The 23,934-nt window shown below is 37.4% G+C and overlaps 2 protein-coding genes and 1 long non-coding RNA gene across 10 annotated transcripts in view; 1 reads left to right on the top strand and 2 right to left on the bottom strand.

The window, feature by feature from the left end:
* LOC128263781 (twitchin) overlaps nt 1–1,808 on the bottom strand; it is a 58,728-nt gene extending 56,920 nt beyond the window's left edge. For all 3 annotated transcript variants that reach the window (XM_052998978.1, XM_052998977.1, XM_052998980.1), the window contains exon 1: nt 1,656–1,808. The gene's annotated coding sequence lies outside the window, so the exon portion shown is untranslated. The remainder of the gene's footprint in view (nt 1–1,655) is intronic.
* A 2,354-nt stretch (nt 1,809–4,162) lies between these two features.
* On the top strand, nt 4,163–10,456 carry LOC128263809 (uncharacterized). Of its 3 annotated transcripts, XR_008268523.1 has the most exons (4): nt 4,163–4,229; nt 4,368–4,649; nt 9,621–9,694; nt 9,761–10,456. It is a non-coding gene; the product is annotated as an uncharacterized LOC128263809 (long non-coding RNA). The 3 variants fall into 3 exon arrangements; XR_008268521.1 differs by having other exon boundaries at nt 4,173–4,649; XR_008268522.1 differs by having other exon boundaries at nt 4,173–4,627.
* LOC128263793 (paired box protein Pax-6) overlaps nt 7,085–23,934 on the bottom strand; it is a 28,196-nt gene continuing 11,346 nt past the window's right edge. For 2 of the 4 annotated variants that reach the window (XM_052999021.1, XM_052999019.1), the window contains 6 exons: nt 23,050–23,230; nt 20,932–21,673; nt 12,798–12,971; nt 10,697–10,972; nt 8,732–9,092; nt 7,085–7,869 (listed from right to left, as the gene is read on the bottom strand). In XM_052999021.1, coding sequence (XP_052854981.1) covers nt 7,278–7,869; nt 8,732–9,092; nt 10,697–10,972; nt 12,798–12,971; nt 20,932–21,673; nt 23,050–23,230 — 2,326 coding nt within the window. In that variant the 3' untranslated portion in view covers nt 7,085–7,277. Of the gene's footprint in view, nt 7,870–8,731; nt 9,093–10,696; nt 10,973–12,797; nt 12,972–20,931; nt 21,674–23,049; nt 23,231–23,934 lie in introns of those variants that run through there. The other 2 variants (XM_052999020.1, XM_052999023.1) reach the window with 2 other exon arrangements.

The following is a 23,934-nucleotide window of genomic DNA, read 5'->3' on the forward strand; positions in this document are numbered from 1 at the left end:
TACTCAAGTAAATCATAATTTAAATGTTTTCAAAAGTATTTAATTAAGGGTATATGAACTTCGGCTTGCCGAAGTTTGCTTTCCTTCTTGTTTTATTGTCATTTTGCCTTCTCGAACAGTGTTGCCAACTAGTCGCAAAAAGGGATGTCTTTTCAAATTTTTTAAATAATTTTTTGCAACAGTCAGGCAACTGGGGGAACCGGTATTATTTTGACCTTAAAAGCAAAGCAATTATAGGAAGTACATGAAAAGTCTACTTGTTTTAATAGCAGATCCAGGGCTTAAAAATTCGTTTTTTAGAGATCTCCAATACCAACTAAATTTTCTCTTCTTCCTACAAATTTGTATCAAGAAGACATTTACCAAGTAAGTGTTAATCCACCTTGGTTAAATCCCGTTGGAGATTTTTTAAAAGTGCTTCCAGACGAGCTGCATTGAACCGTTCGACCCACTTGTTAGTTTTAATATTCTTACTTATATATATATATATATATATATATATATAAGATCTAACTTAATTTAACCCTGATCGGCTTATGTGCATAACATCCAATGTGTTTTGAAATATATACAATATTTAAGAGGGTAACTATAAACTTTTAGCGAATCGCAATGACACGAAATGATACAGATGTATTTATGTATTTTAAATTGCACACGTCCCACCACGTTTTGGAAAACGGAAATTCGATCGCCTTTCTCTCATTCAGCATAAATGTTGTTAATGGAAAACATTTTACTGAATAAACGAAAATTCATGTATTGCAGGTTTATTTTTAGTCGTTCGCAGTCACCGGCTGTGAAATAAACCTGTACATACAAATACAAATACAAATACAGAATCTTTGTTTATTCACACATAGATACATGGCTATATATAAATATCCGCATACATATTGAGTACATAATCGAAGAATTAGATGTATGCAAAACAAAAAGTTATGAGGGACATAGGAAGTGATCCGTTTTATGTTGTTGTGTCCTTGTAGCTTGCACATATGCATTACTTATTGAATACCGTTTTAAAAAAATTTATTTTGACCTCAGAGGCCAAAACTATATGTAGTATATTTTTTAAAGAACACATTCACAATCAGTTAGCAGAGCTATATACTGATTCTAATTTTTCATCACAGTTTTTGGGATATTTCAGTCTATTTTTATAAACAACAACGTGTTACACAACGCCATGAATAGATCCAAGATTCTGTATAGTATGAAACGCATTCACTTTCTGTACGCATATTGTTTGAGTCATAACGCACTTATGCTACCTTTTCTTTAGTTTATGGGATATTCGCGATTTATTAATTTTTGTCTGTTTTAGTTTAAGTTGCACTTCACTTGAAAATATAAGTTGAGTGAAAATTTCGAAACAGATAATCCGTATCCGTATCCGTATCCACTTGAACTGCACATGTACATATATGCAAATAAATGAGCAATCGCCCTTAAAATAACTATGAATTTTCCGACGTGAATATAAATAGCTCTATGAAAAAGAAACAAACTTTTACACAATTGTGGACCTAATGCAAAAATGGATTATACTCTTTTCGCTATATCCACAAATGAGTTGGTTATCTATTGGTTTTACGCATGCCTTATAGATGGACTACCCTAGATCCCTGCTCCAGGTGGGTATTGGTACGTACAACTAGACTACAGGTAACACAGAACGAGCGCAGCACGAAATTGAATTTTCTGCGAAAACGAAGCGAACTCCACGAGCTTTGGTCTATTACTGGCAGGTCCGCCGAAATGGTAGTCGTGATCAGCAATACATATGCGCTGCTACGAAAAAGCCAGCAGGCAGTGGCTCGCTCTGCGCCGCCGCGATATGCTTTCAACAACAAAAATAATATCTATATCTCCGGATATATATATACCCACTACTAGGGCGGTTGTTCGGGCGTTTTAGTCTTATGATTGATTTCTTTTCGGTTGACTCCACGACATGAGTTATCTAAGCAATATATTTCTACGACATATACTTTTTTGTAATCTTATAAATTATAGGTCTGACATTTTATTAAAATTTGTAGGATACGTGTATTTTCAACTCGATTTACAGTACAATGGAGACCTAAAAATTTGTAATGAAAATGTATTATTTAACGAAAAAAGCAAGCTACCTATGCCCTGTTTCGAACATTTTAAAATAAGCCCGCAATTAATAGGACCGAGTGGCAGCACTAAATTTTTATTTTGAAGGTGCATATACATTTTTATATGATTTTTTTTGGCCGTGCTCTCTGATGCATTTCTACATAATTGTGGTGATGCAAAATAAAATAAGCAAAGTTAGTCGATCGTTCCTATGGCACATATCCGATGTTTAAATCTGATTTTAATAAAATAAAATAAAATAACAAAAAATAATAATTAAATTAATAAAAATTGCTTATCTCAAAGACTGTTATAACAATATTGAAAAACAGCGAAGTTATAATTTTTATTTATTTTTTCGATTTTTCCTATGTCGGTATATGTCTAAAAACATTAAAGCTATAATGATTTTCCGCTGGATATTCGAACACCCGGCATTATTCTAGGGGGCCGAGATATTTTAAAACAGTGACTCAATAAGTAAACAAAAAACAAATTTAGTGTTTAAAAACGAACAAATAATATTAGATGCATAATAGCCTGATTCCATTGCCGCATTAGTGTACTTTTTAAATGTGCCTGATTCCATTGGCGCATTAGCATTTAGCTAATGCTACTCCGAAATGTGAGTGGCACGAGCAGCTGATCTGGGTTTGTTTACTTTTGCATTTTGGCAAATCCAAAAGAAATTAATCAAAACTAATGAACATGAGTGAGTTTACTAAACTCTGTAATGCTCAGCAGGACATCTATAATGCGACCGAGGCATTTGCCAACTTGGACGACAAGGAAGAGAAGCTGATTACGGTGTTATGACGGGTTTGCAATGGAGACCACCACAGTTTCAAAAAAGGGCTAGGATCCCCGTATATGTGGGAGTTATTTTATGCCAGAGATCCAGCAGTAATGCATTGTGGTACTGCGAGCAGAATTTGCAGCGTGACCTCTAGGTTTCAGTCATTTTTATACAAAATAGATTTTATATTCAAAAGACATCAAAAATTGCGCCAACCTTGCATACAGAAAACAGCTGTTGTAGTGGTGGCACGAACAAAATATCGTTCAACATCGGTATTTTCCGGTATTTTTTCTCAAAAAGTTCGGGGCGAATGGTTTTTAATCGCATTTAAAAATCGCATTTATTTTAAATGCGGCATTTAGCCTTATTGGATTCCCTGTGTAAATAAATGCGCATTCGGCTAAATGCGTTTTAATGCGCCAATGGAATCAGGCTATAAGACTAAGAAGAGCTTTTTCTGAAAAACAATTTAATATTTTTGTTGTTCGATATTGAAACGACCTTCTTCTTGGTTTAAAAGCTTTAAAGTAAAACAAGAAATACTATTACTCAGCTAATAAATTTTAAACTTAATAATCCCCCACAAAACAACCTGAGTTTACGTTGCGCCAACTGTCGAACTCTGATCTTTCGTTACGACTCTCTACTAGGGCTGGTAAAACATTACCATAAAATGCTTTGTCATGGTGTGCAGGCCAACTGTCTCACTACGTTTTTTTTTGTAACTTCTTATGCCATCTTTCCACACAGTCCATCCGTTGGAAACGGTTGGAATTTTCGACATATGTGAAACTCCGAATTCCACAGAGCATTCCGATTTCAGCTGATCTAAACAGCTGTGGCTCGTCAAAACGTAATCAAAGTAAACAGGTCAACCATCTTTGCTTACGTGTTCATGACCCAGAGGTGTTCAGATCAGATGAAATCATAAGGTTGATGGTGGATGTGCTTTGCGCTCAACAGTTTTTCAGGAATGGACTGCGTGGAAAAAAGGCTGTACCGCAGAAACATCGGTTAACTATCGCATATATGAGTCCATCAAATTTTAAAGGCGGACTAATTGGGAAGTTTTTGGAACGGCAAAACTTATGGACCATCCCTTCAACGGATGGTGGATGGATCTCTGTGGAAATACCCTATTAGCCAACCTTTAGCTCGCTCTCTGCTTATAGTGTTGTCAATGCAGCTCGGCAGATATCGTCACCTAAAACCCGATTGTTTTCTGAGGCAATATCACTATGGACAGTATATGTAGTGACGATGACCACCGAAAAGCGTGCGTTTTAGAAAGTCATTTGGTTCCAGAGAAATAAGAATGAAAGTGCGAGACAATTTTTTACTTAAACTAGAGCTGTTGGTTGTACTCTGGCTCTGCACGGTTGTACTCTGGCTTTAAATACGCGTCCAACGACACCACAATTATTTAAATTATTTCATTTATTTATTCTCCTTTACAAAGTTATCCAATAAACAAGATAAAGACATAATTTTTGAAATGAGAACGGAACTATACACTCATAGAAAAAATTCAGAATTTCTGTGTTAAATCAAGAACGAACGGTGCCAAAAGTAGGGTAAATTCGATTTTTTTTTGATTCAAGTACGAAGGCAATATTCAAGTACGAATTATTCAATCCCGAAGTTCTACATTTGAGAATGAACGTCATCAGTTCAAGTACTCAAAAGTGCTTGAAGAAAGTGCGAAAGTTATTGTTTTGAGTACGAAAAATTCTTCATGCAAGTACATATAAAAGTTTCTTTGTTTAAGTTTGCTTAAAATATGTTTTGTTCCTGAAAACATAAATATTATGATTAACTTGCGTATATGCTTAATAACATTGAAGCTATGATGATTTGCAGCTCAATTATTTTTATTGTTTTTCTAATGGAAGCATTAAGTTATAGTCGTCCGATTTTGGTGAAATTTATACCGTAATTCTGAAATATTTAACCATTACTTCATGTCGATAAAAAAAAATTAAAAAACAGCAAAGTTATATTTTTTTTATTTGTATTTGTATTTGTATTTGTATTTTGGAAAGTCTCATGCGGATAGCTTTTAAACTGAGAGACAAGCTTAGAAACGGACGGACGGACAGATCGCCCTAGATTTAAGAAAAACTGCTCTCTTTTTAAGAAAACTAGACCTAAAAAAATGATTATTTAAATTATTTAGGGCCAATTTTTCTTATTATAAGAAAATTTGCCCTAATTTTATGAGTAATTTCAGTTGTATGCCGATTTTCTAGTATTAACGAAAATATTTTATGAGTGTATGTCTTCTTTTGAAAATGTAGATAAATTATTTGTCAGATGCATTACTTTTCAAAAATCTAATGAATGCTATTGGAAATGTACTCAATTAGAATAACATTTTTTATTTCTAATGAAGTGTGTTATTCATTACGAAAGTAACTAATTAGTCACAAAATTGGATATTACTGAAACTCCCAAATAGATCACATTCACATCCGCAAACCCAGTTTCTTACACTTTAGAAAAATGGGGTTTTCCGGATAAAAATAAGTTTGTTATTCTTCAACAGGCAATAGAGATTAATTATTCCTCTGTTTGTCGTGTTTTATTTGCTTAGTCAATTTCAGTCAATTTGCTTAGCATAGCAACCAATTCATGTGTAGTACGAATTGAATTGAAGTTGCTCTAATCCCTTTGCCAATAGCTTAATTGGAGCAAAATATTAAAGCTGGTATAAGCTGTATTCATAAACCATATTTTAAAGTGGTTGTTATGGGAACGTTAATAACTTGCAAGGAAAATTGTTGATACACAATTCGTATATTCGTTTTCACCCTTATTGAATATGGCACAAAGAAACGACAGAAGAAAAAAAAGTTTATATACCCTTACAGCTATTGCAATAAATAAACTTTCTTTAAAACACATAAATCTCGAATAATATGCGTATATGTGTTTGATTTTCTCCTTAATTATTCTATCGTTCCTATGGAAGCTAAATGTAATAGTTTTCCGATTTAAAAAAAATTAATATCATAATTCTAAATTATTAAACCATTCCCATGTGTAAAGTAGATGAAACAAGCAAACTTCGGCAAACCGAAGCTTATATACCCTTGCAGCTATTGAAGAAATTAAATATTCTTGTAAGCAATAAAATTATTATTTACTTGCGACTGAGACCTAAGTTTGCGTAAAAACGGACGGACGGACAGACAGACGGACAGACGACTCTCCTAGTGATGCTGATCAAGAAATTATAATACCACCTGCAATGGAATAAAAATAAATACCAAATAAGAGAAGTTTAAATTTTTGCATTTATTGTTTTTTAATACTCCGACAATAGGTACTCATTAAATTCGAAACTTAGATTCAAAGATGTTTTAATTTTGCAATAACTACATGGGTATATAAGCTTCGGCTTGCTGAAGTTTGCTTCCTTTCTTGTTTTTAATGAAATTATAACAATACTGCCTCCAAACCATATAGTCGGATATGAAAAAAAAGCCTTTCTAAGTTTCATCTTCGTCAATAAATAAATTCGTCAATGTAATGTGAAATTTGAAATTTGATTTCATATGTCTTATTTCCTAACCTTACTATTTCAAAAATGTTTTCCTTTAAATCCATAAAAAAAAATTGCGGTTGACTAATGATACCCTTACATTGTTTTACTTACCAAATATATAAGGTTTTTCCGGTTCGAAAATTTCTCAATTTTGGATTTTGACGGACTTATTTATGCGATAGTTAATCGATGTTTTTTAGGTGCAACTCTAAGCTCTTCCTCTTCGCATTGAAACTTTGAGCATTCCCTACGAAAACGTATGCTATGGTGACAGAAAACAATTGAAAAATGTAAGGCTCCGAAGCATCATGTTTTCGAAAGCGCTCTTTGAACAAACTCTTTGTTGTTTTCCGGTATATCGTTTTCCTAAAATGTCCGCTTCAATTTAATATAAAACACCTAAGCTGCTGTCTCGCAGAATGCAATTGATTAAAAATTATAATTGGTTATTATCAATTATCGTTGTCTGTGCTTTGATGTGCCACAGCTGCTATGGGATGGGAATCGGAGTTTCACATTTGCCAAAAATCCCAGCTGATTCCCACTAATGGACTGTGACTGCGTGGGAAAAGGGTATAAGAGTGAAACACCATTTGTCAAAATTAAATCATTTAATTTACACCAATTATTCTACACTATAGATTGGATTTAATGGGCGGAACTATATAATTTACACATAAATATGCATTTTTCTACAACCTCTATTATTTTGTAAGAGATATGTAAATTCGATTTATTATGACCTCCTTTGGATAGAGGGCGAATTACACTTATGTAAATAGTCCGTAATGAAGTTTCCTCCCGCTGGCTCACGTTATGTTCCTAGACCCAAGGTGAATAGAAGCACGAGGCGAAGAACTGCTGTTTTCCTGGAGCCACGTGCGCCGCGGATCCGCCGGCGGCGGAGGGTGTCCCATTGTTGGCGGCCGTCGCATAGTTGTAGCTCATGTGTGCGTATGAGGAGACGGCCGGCGAGATCGGGTCCGTCGCAAACACGGAGCCGTGGCCCACTCCCAAGTGGTTCGAGTTGGAGCTGCAGGGCGAGGGGCATGGCTCCTGGGGCATGCTATTGTGGCCGCTGCTGCTGGCGGAAGCCGCGAAGTTTGATGCGGGAGCACTGTTCGACGGCAGCGGAGGCGGTGGCAGCGCGTAGGCGGAGAGCACCTCGTAACCCGACCCACTGCAGCTCGCTCCCAGGTTCACCGACTGCGCATTTCCTATGCCTCCTCCCGCAGGACTTCCTCCGTCACTCGCCACGATGTGGTGGTGGGGTGGAGCGATGGGCGGAGGTCGTAGGGTCATGTGGCACGGGTATAGAGAGGGAGGCGTGAGGTCGCCCTGCTGCGATATGGGTGAGGGCGGGGCCAGGGAACCGACGGACGAATGGTTGAAGCCCGGAATTGGCGTAACCGTTCTGAAAAAAAAAGTTTGGCTATAGATTGTAAGCTTTTAAAAGGGTATAACATTTTTCAACTTTTAAAAATATGAACTAGAATGGATAGACCTACTTTAAATTGTCACAAGGTTACATAACAGAAAAAGGTGTTTGCTGTGTTTATACCCTTGCAGAGGGTATTATAATTGCACTCAGAATTTTGTAACGCAGATGACATTTCCGACCCTATAAAGATATACTTTGAATTAATAATACCCCTTACAAGGGTGTAGAAAAGGTATTTTGTTATTTTTTGGGTGACCGTTTTTTGCTAAATTTCGGTTAGATACGTTCAAGCGTCTGGGACTAAAAGCATATTCACACAGACGGTTGTTCTGCAACTGCGGTTAGATTCTGCGTCACCGGCTTTTTCTTCCATAAGAGCTACACTATCTAGACAAAGATTGGTAAAATGGCGCTACTCGTTGTTGCGATACAGTATTTTTGAAGCATTCAGATGATTTGTACTTGGCTATTTAGGGATTTTTTGGAGATGGAGATGCATTTTGGCCAAGTCAGCGGTTTTAAGGGCAATGCCTTTGGATGAGTTAAATGAACATATCCCAAAATGACAATATGAATGAATAGGAAAGTATTGACTTCCATTTGACCTGCGAACAAAATGCTGCACGACCTTCAACTAGCGCGGAGAAACCATCATATTTGTGGCGATATTCCATACCATATCATCATTGGCCAACATCAGTGGACAAAGCATTAGTAGAGGAATGTGTAAATTTTAAACTCAATTGCAGGGTTTCAAACGAAAATAAAAAATGAGGTGACAATCCAATTGTGTAACTGTCTGGTTCGGTAAGTTCCAAGTCACAGATTTGCTTACCCATAAGTATCGCTCATCGACAAGGCCGTGTGGTGCATGTTCGAGTACATCGCACCGAAGCCGCCGCCATTAAAATTAAGTCGCGGTGAAATAGCAGGAACAAGTGCATGAGCATGGGCTTGGGTGTGGCCATTGCTCTGGTGGTGATGCGTGCTTTGGTGACTGGGAACCCCCAGGGGACAAGAGGAGCAGGGTCTTCTGCAGTCTTCACTGTGTCGTCCGGCGTCCAAGTCAGAGGAGCACCCGGATCTAATGTGCTGGGTTGGCGTTGGGCTGCCGGTACTCTCAATGGCAGCACCAACCGCTGGGGCACCAGCGCTGGTGGACAATGTATTTGGCGAGGATAAGCCATTAATAGTATCTGAAAGGCAACCAAAACGGAAATACATTATATAATTATAATCAAACCCAAGATGATAGGTTTTTGTGCCCTGCAGAGGGTATCGTATTATAATTTCAGTCAGAAGTTTGCAACGCATCTCCGACCCTATAAAGTTATATTCTTGATCAGCATCACTAAGAGACGTTCTATTCAATTCAATCCAAAATATAGTAGTGTTTAGGTATTTTAGAATTACGGTTTGAATTTCATTAAAAATGGACGACTATATCTAATAAAACTAAACTTCTCTATTTCTTACATTTTTAAAAAAATTTCTTGGGAAACAGTAATAATTTGATAGTTCAGATTAACGATTTTAATTTAATTTAAATCGGCAAAGGAATGATCGAATAATTGAGCTGAAAATCGTCAAAGCTTTATTGTTTTTAAACATATACGCATATAAATAGAAATTTAAGTGTTTTCAAGAATATTTAAATTTTGCAATAGCTGCAAGGTTGGATTCTAGCCTTCATCATTTTGAAAACCCACTGTCTCTTTTTTTAGTTTCCGAGCGCAATGAAGAGATGGAGGCAAGTATTTTCTTGGGACTCTGTACTTTTTGATTCCGTTTAAATATGGTATGAAAAGCATTTAATCTTAGTTAATTTTAAAGTGTTTTTGTTCTTATTATCGCTTCATTTTAGGGCTGGACTCCCTCTGGACCCCTCAGCTAGTGGAAATAGTGGTATCCTAGTTTAACGCATAAAATCGAAGAAGCATTAGCGGCCACAAATACAAATTTTCAAATTTTTGTAACTTTAGTCAGCCGCTTTCATTGGCATACAATGAGGTCAATAACTTATTAGATTCGTGAATGTTCCATCTTCAAGATTAGTGTAGTGCAATATGTATTTTTTAAGAATTAATTGTGGTGTCGAAACTTCAGTTTCTGCAATTTATTAAAACTTTGTTGAGCTCTAGCATCTATATTCGGATACCTATCCTTATGAAATGTATGGGAAAGTTGAAAATGATCCATTTCTCGGGAAATAAGCTACCGATGACCGAAATCGGTTAAGCAGAACTGGAGATAAAACAAAAAAATTGGCATGAAAGCAACGATGTTCTTAAGACATCAAAGAATAAGTTGAAATTATTATTTTCACTTTAACTTATCACTTATTATTTAAAAACAACTAATTTTTAGTGCTTGCGGGTCTGAGTCCGTCAGCCTAATGCGTGGCGGAAAGTTTCCGTAAGTTTTCTCGAAAGCTAACAAAAAATGAAGAGAACATTTTATTCTTTGTAAATCTTTCGAAAGTGAAAGTTGAACAGGGCCGATAAACTGCAACTATTGGACACCCTTTTTTTAAATCCGGTGTTTGGTTAAAGTAGTTCAACCAAAAGGATTTTAACGCCTTTTACTAGGGATGTTTTTGCTTCAATTTGATACTATATATATTTTAATAAAATATAATATGTAATATGTATGTAATATAAGTAAGAGGTTAAGTCCTGACAAAACCTCTGACGTTTCTCGTTACACAAGATTTCATTTTCGTTCTCTTTCCTGTGGTGGCTGCCGTAGTGTTGCCTTCTGAAGCAGTACGGAAAACAGGATACGGAAAACAGGTACTTACTGACTGAGGGATTGGCTGTCGATCCGGACAGCAGGGAGGAACAAGCGCTCATGCTGTTGGGGCTATCTGTCAAGGAAGCAGTTGCTGACGTCGAGGAGGAGGTTCCACTGGCTCCGATGGAATTTGGTGTCCTTCGCTGGTTTCGCAGTTTTTCCTCTCGGCGCCACTTTGCTCGGCGGTTGGAAAACCAGACCTGGATTCTCGCCTCTGGTAAGCCAATCTTACCAGCCAAGCGTTCGCGCGCAAAAACATCAGGATAGTGTGTTCGTTCAAACTCTAGAAGCAATGTTTTAAAAGTTTGAAGCATTTAGAGTATGTTTAACAAGACAGGGTTTGATATTTTCCATTGAATAAAATCTTGTTGGGACTACGACTAGCCATGTTTTTTTTGATTTACCAGAAGTTAAGATCTTCTTGATGTCACAGATATTACAAACTAAACCCAGAACTCAGTACCAATATTAATTGAGCATTACTTCATCTTATTGATGTATGAAATTACTCTTGACTTTAGTCGAGATAAGAAAGAATACAGTGCACATATTGGTTACAAAGTACTTGCTTCTAATATTGAATTTTGTGGTAGATCACAGTACGTATAGAGTCGACCTGCCTATCTGCATATCTATACACAAGTTTGTTTCGCTAAAAACATAAACTTTTAAACCGAGGCCCAGGTTCTTTGGGACAATGATAGAGATATGCTTTATAAAAGGAATGTCTTAAGTAATCAAAAAACTCAGGAACAGTACGCGTCATGCAAAATAGGTGTTTTAACGAGGTAAAAATAAAGTGACGATCGCACCTTGAACTCCAAAAGTTTCTGATGTCAAACTTTGTGACGGTTATTATTTACTTAAACCAAAATAATTAAATCAATTTCAGTTAGAAGTTAGCAACGCTATGAAGGAGACATTTCCGCCCGCAAAAAGTATATTTATATTATATATATAAATATATATATATAAATATATATATATATATATATATATATTTATATATATATATTTATATATATAATAAATATATATATATATATATATAAATATATATATATAAATATATATATATATATATCTATATATACATGTCAGAATGTCCGTGCGTCCGTCTGTCCGTTTTTACGCAAACTGGTCTCTTAGTTTAAAAGTTATCTACATAAAATGTTCCCGAAAGTTTTATTTGTGTATATATGTATATATGCCGGATCGAGCAGGATCGGACGACTTAATCACATAGCCCCCAAAGGAACATTTGAAAAAGATTATAACACTGCTGTTTTTCAATTTTATTTTCAAAATATTGTAATCGCTATATACTTCATAATTGTGATTTTAATTTTATTCAAATTTGACGACTATATCATATAGCTCGCATTGGAGCAATCTTTAAAAATAAATAGCAACCAAATAAAAAAACAATAGCTTCCCCGAGTAAAGCTTCTCTGAATGCTTATCGGAATAAAGTTGTTGTAAAGAAACTCAGCGTGATTTAGCACTAAGTTATCTTAATGGGATTTAAGCCCTAATTTAACCTTCGAATTTTTATAATGGATACAAATAGTTAAATCAATAGTTTTTAGTTTTAACCCGCATAGTTAAGTTTACTTATAAAAAAAACTGACAAGAAAGGAAGAAAACTTCGGCAAGCCGAAGTTCACATACCCTAGTAGCTGTTTAAATATTCTTTACAAAATATAAATTTCTATTCATTCTCTTATTTGTTTAATGATGATTTTCAGCTCATCTATTCGGTCATTCATAAACGGATTTTAATAAAAATAAAAAAAATAATGTCCATAAAATAATGTTCATAAAAAAATAAATTTAAATATTACAAATTTTTGTAATTTGTTTTTTTTTTTTTAATATTTTGATTGATCTGGAATATATATACTTTATAGGGTAGGATACCCTTCACTGCGTTGCAAACTTCTGACTGAAATTATATTACCCTCTGGAAGGGCATACAAATTGAAGATTTCATTTTTTATTGAAACTAAGGACTGTATTTTTTGAATAAAATTTACCTTTGTATTCCTCGACTAAAGATTATCATAATTTTTGGCAGGTTTTGCAAAACTTTCTCCATACTTTCTTACCTTTTTCTAAACTATCAATCTGGTCGTTAGTAAAAGACGTTCGATTGCGCTGCAACTTTCTCTTAAGTATTAGCCGAGCTTGATCATCCTCATTGTTTCCCAAATTTGAAGCGCCACCGTTGGAGTTTTCACCTTCACCGGAGCCAGTTTCATCGGACTGATGACCATCGAGTTCTGCAGAAAAGAGTAGCAAGAATAGCAAACGGGAATTTTTTAAAATAAATATGAACGCGGTAGAGGGTTACTGATTTGTAAAGATCCTTTGTGTTATGCCGTGCTAGGATTCACATGAAAGGATTAGGGGCAAATTACTAATAATGCCCACAAATCGCGCAGTTCTGAAAAGACAAAAAGGCAACAAGAAAAGAAGCCAGTTTCGGAAGTCGAAACTATATACCCTTGCAGCAACACAAAACAAACATTTCAAATCCTATAATACGAATATATATTTATATATATATACTTGTATTTCCGCTGCAATCCCATTAAGCGTTGCCACAGACCCCTTTGTTCCAGCTATTTGACCAAATACTCCTTTAAAAATGGTTTGATGCGCGGTATATCATACCTTTCCTTTATATTTAGTTAACCTTCCTTATGGAAATTGAACATTAAAACTGTACATTTAATAAATCAAGTGTTTAAGTAAAACCCTAACAAAACCGCGGTCTCAAATCGACATTCACTTGAAAGTACCAATGATGTGAAAATGAAAAAAAAAACACAAGCCGAAGTTTTTTTTTCTCAATTGTAAAGCCATAAAGTTATGAAGATTTTCAGCTCAACTATTTGCTCGTTTCTATGGCAGCTATGTGCTAAATCGGAAAACGATATCATATATCTGCAATTGGAACAATCGAATAATGTTTTTAAACATTTACGCATATAAATCGAAATTCAAGTGTTTTCAAGAATATTTAATTTTGCAGTAGCGGCACACTTCTGCTTGCCGAAGCTTTCTTGTTTTTTATTTAATTTAAGTGGCAAAAAAATAAGTAATTACTCCTGAGATTATATAAATTTTTTTTTAAATCTGGAGCTCGTAGGGCAGTCGCTAAAAACATTTTTAAACATTTTTAAGAAAAAAACATTTATTTGAACACATTTCTGACCATTTGGCCTAAACTGCTAATTGTAATTCACAATGTAATTAAAAAGTGTTAAGCCAACATTAGGACATTTAAACCTTTCGGAATTGGTTAGTTTCTGAAGGTTTTCAAAAATGTTAAAAGACAAAATCGCACCCCTGTTTGTATATTTTCGTTACCGCAGTGGGAAGTGTGATATTGACTCTATTTTTAAAAAAAATTGTCCGAAAATAAAGTTATTAAGAAACGGGTTGAATTTATAACTCATATCACTTCAGAGCACTTTGCCGAGAAGTATGCATCACCGATTTTTTGGAGAGAAGGTACTAATAAAATAATTATGAATATTATGCAATTTCAATAATTTTAATTTAAGTTTGAATAATTTTAATTTTATTGAACCCTCCTCGAGGGTATAGTTCAGGTGGCGTTCAGCTTAAAACTATGTGCTCTGTTTTTTGAATACCCATATCATATTAGGGTTTTCCTGGTCAGGGAAAAGAAGAAAAACTTCTGATACAAACAGAAACACCCATTAACGACTTAAAAAAAGTCGCTCATATGTCTTTGTTCCCGATTTGGAATAGAAAAACATTAATTTTGGATACGAACTTAGAAAATTAAACAATTCCAGACAGAGACCGAGAGGTTAGAAAATCCACTTTTATGCGGAAAGTACATTTTTCTACAACTGAGTATACATTGTCTAAACTATATGTCGAATTGTAATTTGACCTGAAGGCGATCTGGTCCTTGCACATTTTTCACATAACATTTTTTGTCTGCTTGAGATCAGAAGAACGGAAGTTATGATACAGGGGTTACAATCTTCCACTTTTGACACTTTTTTGAAAATATTGCACTTTCTCTTTATCTAAAAGCTTCTGATTGGAAGGAGATAAACTCGTGATTCCAATGCTTTATTATATTCATAGCTCCGACGGAATTGTTGGTATTTTTTGGACTTTTCCAACTATTCTTCTTGTGAAAATAATTAAACTGCGTGTGCACAAGTTTTGTTTCTAGAAGGAATTGATTTGAATGGGTGGATATCGGGCCAGCTGTTACATCCGCAGTAGCGGCCACATCAAAGGAGAACGCTAATCATTTGTGTGTCAGCCGCGGTCAGCTCGGGCCAAGGTGTGTTCCAGCACACACAGGCCATACCACGTTGTGTGTAACTGACGTTGACTGTTAGTGGATGCGACAAGGCAAATAGACGCTGATAGCCCAGAGCGAGCCGCGGGACAGACCTTGTCCTGGGTCTCCGTCTCCGTCTCCGTCTCCTCAAAGCACATGTCACTGGCCGGCGAGTTGCAATGTTCTGACAGCGGCAACAACGCTACATTGACAGACGGCGTCAGATGCCAAGCAACAGAGAAACAGAGATGAGAAAATGGGAAAATGGGAAAATGAGTTAAATGAGGAAAACATGAGTGCAGACCAGCGGGATCTGCGACGGTATCTGGAAACTGGGAACGGCTCTAGTTCTAGTTCGAGCCTTGGCCTGGGCTCAGTAAGGGTGGTGTCAGTGGTGTCAGTGGCGACAGTGGCGACAGTGTCACATTTAAATGCGTTAAACACAAACTTTGATAAGGCAAGAACTCCAGGAGGAGGATTTGAGCACTGCTCTATAAATATGTATTTTTGTAATCTATTTATGCACCCCCTCATCTTTGCCAACGCACCGCACCGCACCGCACCGCATCGCATCGCATCCAATCCAATCCAATACAACCCCAACCCCATCCAACCCCATCCAAACCCAACCCGTCCAAATCCTGACCATGAACCCATCTCTAACCACAGCCACCCTCATGGTTTGTCGTTTAATGAAGTGTCATCGCCTGTAAAATGAGTCTGTAAATCGCATTAAAGCAAACTACACGGTTAGGGGTAAACCTGTCAACCACGGCAGTGGTAACGGCAGTGGTTGCCCCACAGCGATACTTGCTCGGAAAAGACGAAACTCCGGAGACCCGGAGGAGGAGTCGCGATACCACTGACAGTTCTAGCACACATGTTCCTGGTTAAGCTGAACTTGAGAATCAGTGCTGTTGTCGAAATTCGGCCTCTTTGATTCAGTCAATTTGTTCGTTCCACATCGACAACATCGAACTTGAACTCCCGTTTTGTATGCAATTATTGGCTAAATAGACGAAAACCTATAGAAGTAATGTCGTAACGTTACGATTCTCCGATTTGCGATAGAATTTGCCTGAATAAACAAAAGCCGCCAATAACAAGCATCTACTATGGTTAAGACGATGAATGATAGATTTTAATTCCCTGGCGTTCATATGGACGGAAAGACCGACAGACAAACGAGTGTGTATAGATCGAATTGGCTTTGTCTTGACCATAAATGTTATATACTTCAGGTCGGAAACGCTTCTTTCTACCTGTTACCTTCTTATCACTGAACGTAATACACCATTTTACTCCACGAGAACCGGACATAACTGATTTTTCAGGGTAACAAAATTATTGCAGATACAATGTACAATGTAGCGGAAAAACGTCCTCAATGTGAAATCTTAAAGACCTGGGATGTTCGAGGCAATCCAAGCCAAGTGTATTGCACTCGGTCACGTGCTTGCCGCATTTACGCACGACGCGTCAGCCTTTTTTTTTCGAGCTGCAGACTTTTATAACTGATAAATAAGAAAATATCAGCGAACGTAAATTTGCAAATGCCAAGCTCGCTCGTGCGTACATAGAGTGAAACACAATGTCGTGGGATCTGCTCTGATTGAAAATTCGCTTGCAATCGCAAATTAGGGTGCTACGGCTTTCAGATTTTTTAAGTTTTGTCTGAACTTACTCTGAATGCACTTATAAATTAATCTAACACCAAGAAAAAGAACCAAGGCAACGCATTGAATGCATATGTACTTGACGCTATATCGACATTCGACCAAAAACTAGTTGAAACCGTTCAATTCTCCGTTTCTGTTTAAAAATGAAAGTGCCTAGTTTTGACTTAGTTTATTTTTTAAAAGCTAAGAAGCAAGCTTCGACAACTCGAAGTTTATACACTCTTGTCGTTCGTCTTTTTAGAGAAAGTATTATTATTTTAGTCAGAAGTTTGCAACGCAGAGAAGGAGACATCTCCGACCCTACAAAGTATATATATTCTTGATCAGCATCACTAGACGAGTCGATGTCCGTCTGTCCGTCCGTCTGTCCGTCCGTTTCTACTCAAAATTGTCTCTCAGTTTTAAAGCTATCTGCATGAAACTTTTCCAAAAATGTTCTTTCTTTTGCAGGTAGTATATAAGAGCCGGATCAGACGACTATAGCATCAAGCTCCCATTCGAACAATCGGAAAAAATAAAAAAAACTTGAACCTAGCTGTTTTAAAATTTTTGTGATAGTTCTTTGATATTTAGTGGTTTAGGCGGTTTAATATTTTAGAATTATTAATAAAAGAATTACAAAATAAAACAAGAATGGAAGAAAAGTTTTAAGACATTGAAGCTATAGCTTCATATATGAAAATTTTCTGCTCAATTATTCGATCGTTCTGATTTTATATCATTTTACTTAGGCATTACTATGTCCAAAAGAATTGTTTGAAAAATATTTAAAAATAGAAAGTTTACATTTTTTTCATTTATATGTTTTTTAATTTCGATTGTTTCCATGGGAGCTATATATTATAGTCGGCCGAATTTAATAAAATTATATCACTATATCATATAGCTCTCATAGAAAAACTAAAATAAAAGAAAAATGTATTTTTAAATGAAACTTTTATATTTTGTATTTTTTTATACCCTTTCAGAGGGTATTATAATTTCAGTCAGAAGTTTGCAACGCAGAGAAGGAGACATCTCCGACCCTATAATGTATATATATATTCTTGATCAGCATCACTAGCAGAGTCGATCTAACCATGTCTGTCCGTCCGTCTGTCCGTCCGTTTCTACGCAAACTAGTCTCTCAGTTTTAAAGCTATCTGCATGAAACTTTCCCAAAAGTTGTCTTTCTATTGCAGGTACGAGCTGGATCGGCCGACTATAGCATGGAGCTCCCATAGGAACAATCGGAAAAATAAATAAAAAAAAATTATAACTTTTCTGTTTCTTAATTTTTTTTTTAGTTCTTCGAGATATAGTAACGGTTAAATATTTCAGAATTACGATTTAAATTTCATCAAAATCGGACGACTATATCAAATGACTACTCTGAGGCACTAAAGATGTTAAATAAATCATAATCTCTGAGTTTTTCAATTTAACAAACTTTAAATCATGCACGGCTATACAAACTAGAGAGGTTTTATTGCAGTCTTATCGGCTTTTAATAAATATACTTCGAAGTGTAAGTTTTGAGGTTTTCGTAATAAAAGATATGTTAAGTTTAATAAAAAGGTATTTAGAAAATTGCAATTCTAATTTCGATGATTTAGTGATGCGAAGGCTTTGTTACAGAGTGTTATCTAGGAACTTGTATTTTGGGAGTAAGTGAAGTTAATGCCGCCATGCGGATGCAAGTTTGTATTTTTTGATTATCATAATATTAATGTGTGTATATCCTCGTTGAGCACCAGCAGTCTTAAACGAGGCTCCTGGTCTTCTGTGTCTAACAATCCAAATCAACAGAGAACTTGTAGTACGTTACAAGTGCCGTTGCAGCTTTGGAAGCAACTAAAAGCCAAGATATCGCTTCCACCAAAAGTATACTTTAGCACCCTCAATCTAGTGATGCTCATAGACTAAAGCCACAAGACTTCAACCAAGAATTTAAGCGAATATTAAGAAAAGTTTTTATTTCACAGCTTCAATTTTTTGTGTCTCATTAGTTCTATATATCAGTTTTCTAATAGAAGAATAACCAAGTTATAAAAATATATATTCAACGAAAGACTTAAAAAATCTGAGACCATCTCCAAAACGTCCTGCTCACACACTTAAGCCACCAGGAAAAAAATGGTTGAAAAAGTTCAAATTTGCCCAGTATTCCTTGTACTTTTGATAAATTTACTTAAATATTGAGTGGGATGACCTTTCTGCTTAAGAACTGCTTACACTCTTCTTGCAAAATTCGTCACAAATCGTCTTTATCTGCTGGGTTTTTTTGGCCAACGACTTGAGCCCTATAGAGAACTTGTGGGGAATTCTTAAACAAGTCGTTGAAATATCCAGGCGAGTGGCAAATTATCGGCATATTCTTCAGACAAACTGTTAATAAGGATGTCCCTGTACATTTCGCCGTTCAAAATGCCCTCTATCTTCAGTCTAGTGATGCCCGATGCGGTGAAACAGCCCTAGTTTGTTGGGAGGACGTCGTACATATGGCTTACCATCACTCGCAAAGACTTTAAACTTGGATTCGTTGCTCCAAACAATCATGTTCCGAAAATTGGGACCTTTTTGAATATGCTCTCTGGCGAATTAAATTAATATTTATTTAAGCCACAGCGGTCAAATTTATTTTTTAGTTTAGAAAATAACTAGCACAACTTTCCCGGAAAAACACAAGTTTGACGATTTTAGCTCAAGGTGGCTTAAGTATATGAGCAGAGCGCAATACTCCTTTTTGACAATAAGTCAATTTTTGAGACCCTCGAATTCCTACTTGACATTTCGTATACTGTGATCAGCTGCTTAAACAACAGTGTTTCGAAATGTAAAAATTTCAGGGCGAAATAAATAAGTTCGAAAAAGTTATTAAGAAAGCAGTTTATGGTGGTGGCAGTCCACAGTGGTCGGTTCCATAGGCCATAAATAAAAAAATCAAAGTCCAAATTTTGATTTTAAATTTACCAATTCTTATTTATAATTGGTCTAGCTATTTGAATTTGTTCATCTTTTTGTTTTGTTCTATCTGTCCTCTTCAAGAATAGCATCGAAAGAGAGAGCATGATATTCATTGGGTATTTCAGCGTAAGCAACGTGCGAAGGAAGCTCTCTTTAAAAAATTTTTTAAGCTTATTAAAAACAAGTTTTAGTACAATGAATTTGCTTTATATTATAAATAAAGGTATTAACTTCCATTTTACATCAAAAAATATTTTTAGTATGTGTTGTGTTTTGTGTAAATCAATATTGTATTTAGTTCATATTTGTGAGCTTTCTTGGTTAGTCTTTTCTGAGTTTGGTTAGAGTTTAGTTGTGATGGCATTCATTGACACAAACAAATATTTTCGTATAATATTCTTAAGCATTTTAGGAGTATTAGAATGTTTAATTCAAGTGCCGAAAGTTGCCGAACGGCTTGCAATTATACAAAAAGTAACCTAACCTCAATTTATAAAAAAGACGTGCTTCTGCTGCTTGTTGTACATAGTTTTTTGTCGTTTGTTAATTTGTATTGTCGTTTGTTGGTGTTTTTGTGTTATGTTTTGTGTCTATATTCTTTTCTTTAAAATAATAGCTTATTATTTCCCTAGGAGTGCCAATTTTCACGTTTGCGTTCTGTTCTGTGTCGTATCAATGTGTCAGCTATATGATCTAGTTGTCCGACTTCAATAATATTAAAACCGAAACTCGGGAATGTTAAACTATTACTAAATTTTAAAAAACTAAACAAAAAGTGTAAAAATCAAAAAGTTATAATTTTTTCTTCATTTTTTCCCCGATTGTTCCTATGAAAGCTCTAGGATATAGTGGTACGATCTGGCCAATTCTTTTCCTATATATTTATAACATTTTTCTAGAGTTTTGTTACAAGTTTCAAAGCGATAGCCCCTTTAGAAGTATCATAGTTATGGCCGCGGCTCCCATACAAGACCGACCACTGTGCAGTGGCTTATGTCTATGAGCACCACTGTAAGACGCTGAATAAGATGTGTGGCCGGGTCAGATACGGTTGGGTCTACTTGGTGCCTGTACAGTGGGAACGCCAAATCAGAAACCACAAATTTAACTCTTTGCCACTAAGTTTTCGATTGGTTTGGGGATCCAAGAAGGATGTGCCTAGGCAATTACTTAGGGCATATTTTTTAATTAATATTTAGTTTTAAAGTTAAGTTAGCTGATAGCCAGATAAGGATTTATCCATTGGCGAATAAATAAGTAAATTAACAATTAAAAACTCACCCTTTTTCAAGTGAAGGTCCTCCGAGGTCCCGGGGCAGCTCCTCAGGTGGCCGCCGCTCCCCAGGCCTGCGCCGGCGACGTCGCTCGGCGGACTGAGGGGCTGGGCGAGCGGCGGACCCGACGCATACGCCGCCGCCGAGGCGATGCTGGGAGTCGCCGAGACGGGCAGCTCCCCGCCGCCCAGGGAGGCGGAGTACCAGGATCCGGCCGAGTAGTGGCGGGGCGGCCAGCTCTGCTGCTGCTGCTGCTGGAGCACCTGCTGGCCGCCGTGCACCAGCTGGTTAAGTGGGTGGCCGTGGCCGTGGCTGTGACTGTGACTGTGACTGTGGCTCTGGCTGTGGCTGGAGTGGGACCCAAAGTGGCCGGGCGCCTGGCCCACCAGTGGGGCTGCTATGGCCGCGTCCAGCGACCCGGCCACGTGCTGGGTGTTCAGGAGGCGGAGCTTCTCGTAGATCGACTCCTGCTCGCTGCCCTCGCCGGAGTTGCTCGCGCCGCCGCTCTCGGAGGAGTTCAGGGGCGTGGCTGTCTGCATGAGATCGGCGGAGGGGGAGGTCAGGGTCAGTGGGTGAGCGGCCCTGGGTCCGGTTGAGCCGTTGCCGCTGCCACTGGCGGCCACTTTGGCGCTGGAGGAGCCACCCGAGCTTGTGCCCGTGCCCGTACATGTGGACGAGCTACTGGGTGCCGTGCTCTGCTGCTCCTTTTGGGCTGCCAGGTTTCGCAGGACGCGGTTTATGGATGATACCTGAAATGGAGAGTGGTGTTGCTTAGGTCTTCTTCTCGAACGGTTCTCAAGTTCGTCCAGTGTGCTAGTCTAGTTCTGGCAAGACATCTCCGATCGGCAATGGCTTTTGCCATCGAAAGCCAAAAAAACATGGCACTTTTGTTTGCTTTGGACTGCAATTTATTCAGTTTCTTATTGTATTAATGCCGAGCCTGCGCTTGACAACGCTTTTCAAACAAATTCAAAGAGAAAGGAAAGAAAATAAGAATAAAAGGAAGCAGAATCAGAATCAGAAAAAAAAGGAGTGGGAGAGGGAGAATAATCGGGCAAACATATAAATGAGCGAGTGAGCGAGTGAGCGAGGCAGAACAACAGGGGAAAGTGCAGTTGAGTGGAAAAATTAGGCAGAATGCCCTTTCCAGGGGGTATGCGAACAACATTGGAACTCATTTTTTAAAATGAGCTCCGTCTTTTGCCGAACCAGCCAGCGTATGCCTCAGCTGCAGTCTGGTGACCTCCTCATGGCCATTTCGGCCTCTTCCGGGACAACAAGTGCCGTCGCTAACCGAACATCTAGTAGTTGTCGCCAACTCGCCAACAGTGTCGTTTTAGTCGGACCCTCAGAAACGTCTATGCACACTGTCCCGTCCCGGAGTCGAAATGGTCACCCCACTTCGGGCCCGAAAACGACACGAATCCGAATCCGAATCCGAATCCGAATGCGAATGCGAATGCGAATCCGATTGCCGATGTAAACGTGATTTGGCAGTTCCCCCTCGCAGTGGCGCGTGAATTTCAACGCTTAACGGTTTGTGGTGGCGGCGGGCCGTATTTATTTAATATTGTATTTTTTCATACATTTTTCTAGCACTGATTTCCCTTTTAGTCGTTTAATGTGCATAAAAGATTTTCCCTTCCGTCTGAACGAGCACATTTTCCACACAACTGTCGATGGGGGAAGGACAAGGACAAGGCAGGCAGAAAGGCAGGCAGGACAACGACATCGGCATTGGCATCGGCATCGGCCATGGAGGCGGCCATCGGCATGAGCATCGCTGTCACAATTCATTTGGCTCGCTTTTTTGGCATACTTAATAAATAATGTAAAAAAAAGAACGAAAGGAAAATGTTAATGCCTGCGAAAAGAAAATGGCTGCGCCGAGTTGTCACAATCGAATCGTTTTGGTGCTGATTGCCGAACACTTTTGTCCGGGAGAGAAAAACCTTGGACAATCAGAACGCAATTTTGCGATCAAAAAATTAGATTAGCTGTAGTTCTTTCCCAAATGAATATTTTTCCCAAAACTCCGTCTTAAAATACAGTTCAAATATCAGATAAATCAACTTTGAAGTTTTCTAACCGTATATAAACCCTTAACGCAGCACGAGTCACTTACACTTGGAATATTATCGTTGGTACAAACGTTCTCCTGAAGTAATCTGTCCCTGATTTCCCACGCAAATATGCTCGGGCACTCGCGCTTGTATTGCGAAATTTTGCTAACCACTTCGGCTGTTGCCACACGTGGCTTGGATCCACCAATGGCACGAGGTCTTATGCTTCCAGTTTCGTAGTACCTGAAATAAAGCCATTATTACATATTAAATGTTGTACTTATGTGGGGTTTTATGGTTCAAGTCAGGCAAGAAAGGAGCAACACGTGTGTACATTTTATTAAATAAGCAGGGAATTTAATAATTTAAGTCAAACATGTATGTGTTCCCTTGCAACTATTGGACAAATTAAATATTCTCTAAAACGACTATATTTAGATCTTATGCGTATATGTCTAAAAACAGTAAGGCTAAGATGATCTTCACTTAGTTAATCGATCGCTCTTGTCGCAAACAATTAATCAAAAAAAGGTGAGAGTTATAATTTTTCATTGTACCCTTGCAGAGGCTATTATAATTTCAACCAGAAGTTTGCAACGCAGTAAGGGAGACATCTCCGACCCAACAAAGTATATATATTCTTGATCAGCATCACTAGGATAGTCGATGTCCGTCTGTCTGTCCGTCTGTTTCTACGCAAACTAGTCTCTCAGTTTTAAAGCTATCTGCATGAAACTTTCCCAAAAGTTGTCTTTTTATTGCAGGTTGTACCGAAGTCGGAACGAGCCGGATCGAACGACTATAGCATATATCTTCCATAGGAACAATAGAAAAACTAATAAAAAAATAATATTTCATTTTTGAAATAGCTGCAAGGGTATATGAACTTCGGCTTGCCGAAGTTTGCTTCCTTTCTTGTTTTGTTCGAGTTCTTGAAGTGAAAAGTT

The sequence above is a fragment of the Drosophila gunungcola genome, unplaced genomic scaffold (assembly GCF_025200985.1).
Source record: "Drosophila gunungcola strain Sukarami unplaced genomic scaffold, Dgunungcola_SK_2 000018F, whole genome shotgun sequence".
Taxonomy (NCBI): domain Eukaryota; kingdom Metazoa; phylum Arthropoda; class Insecta; order Diptera; family Drosophilidae; genus Drosophila; species Drosophila gunungcola.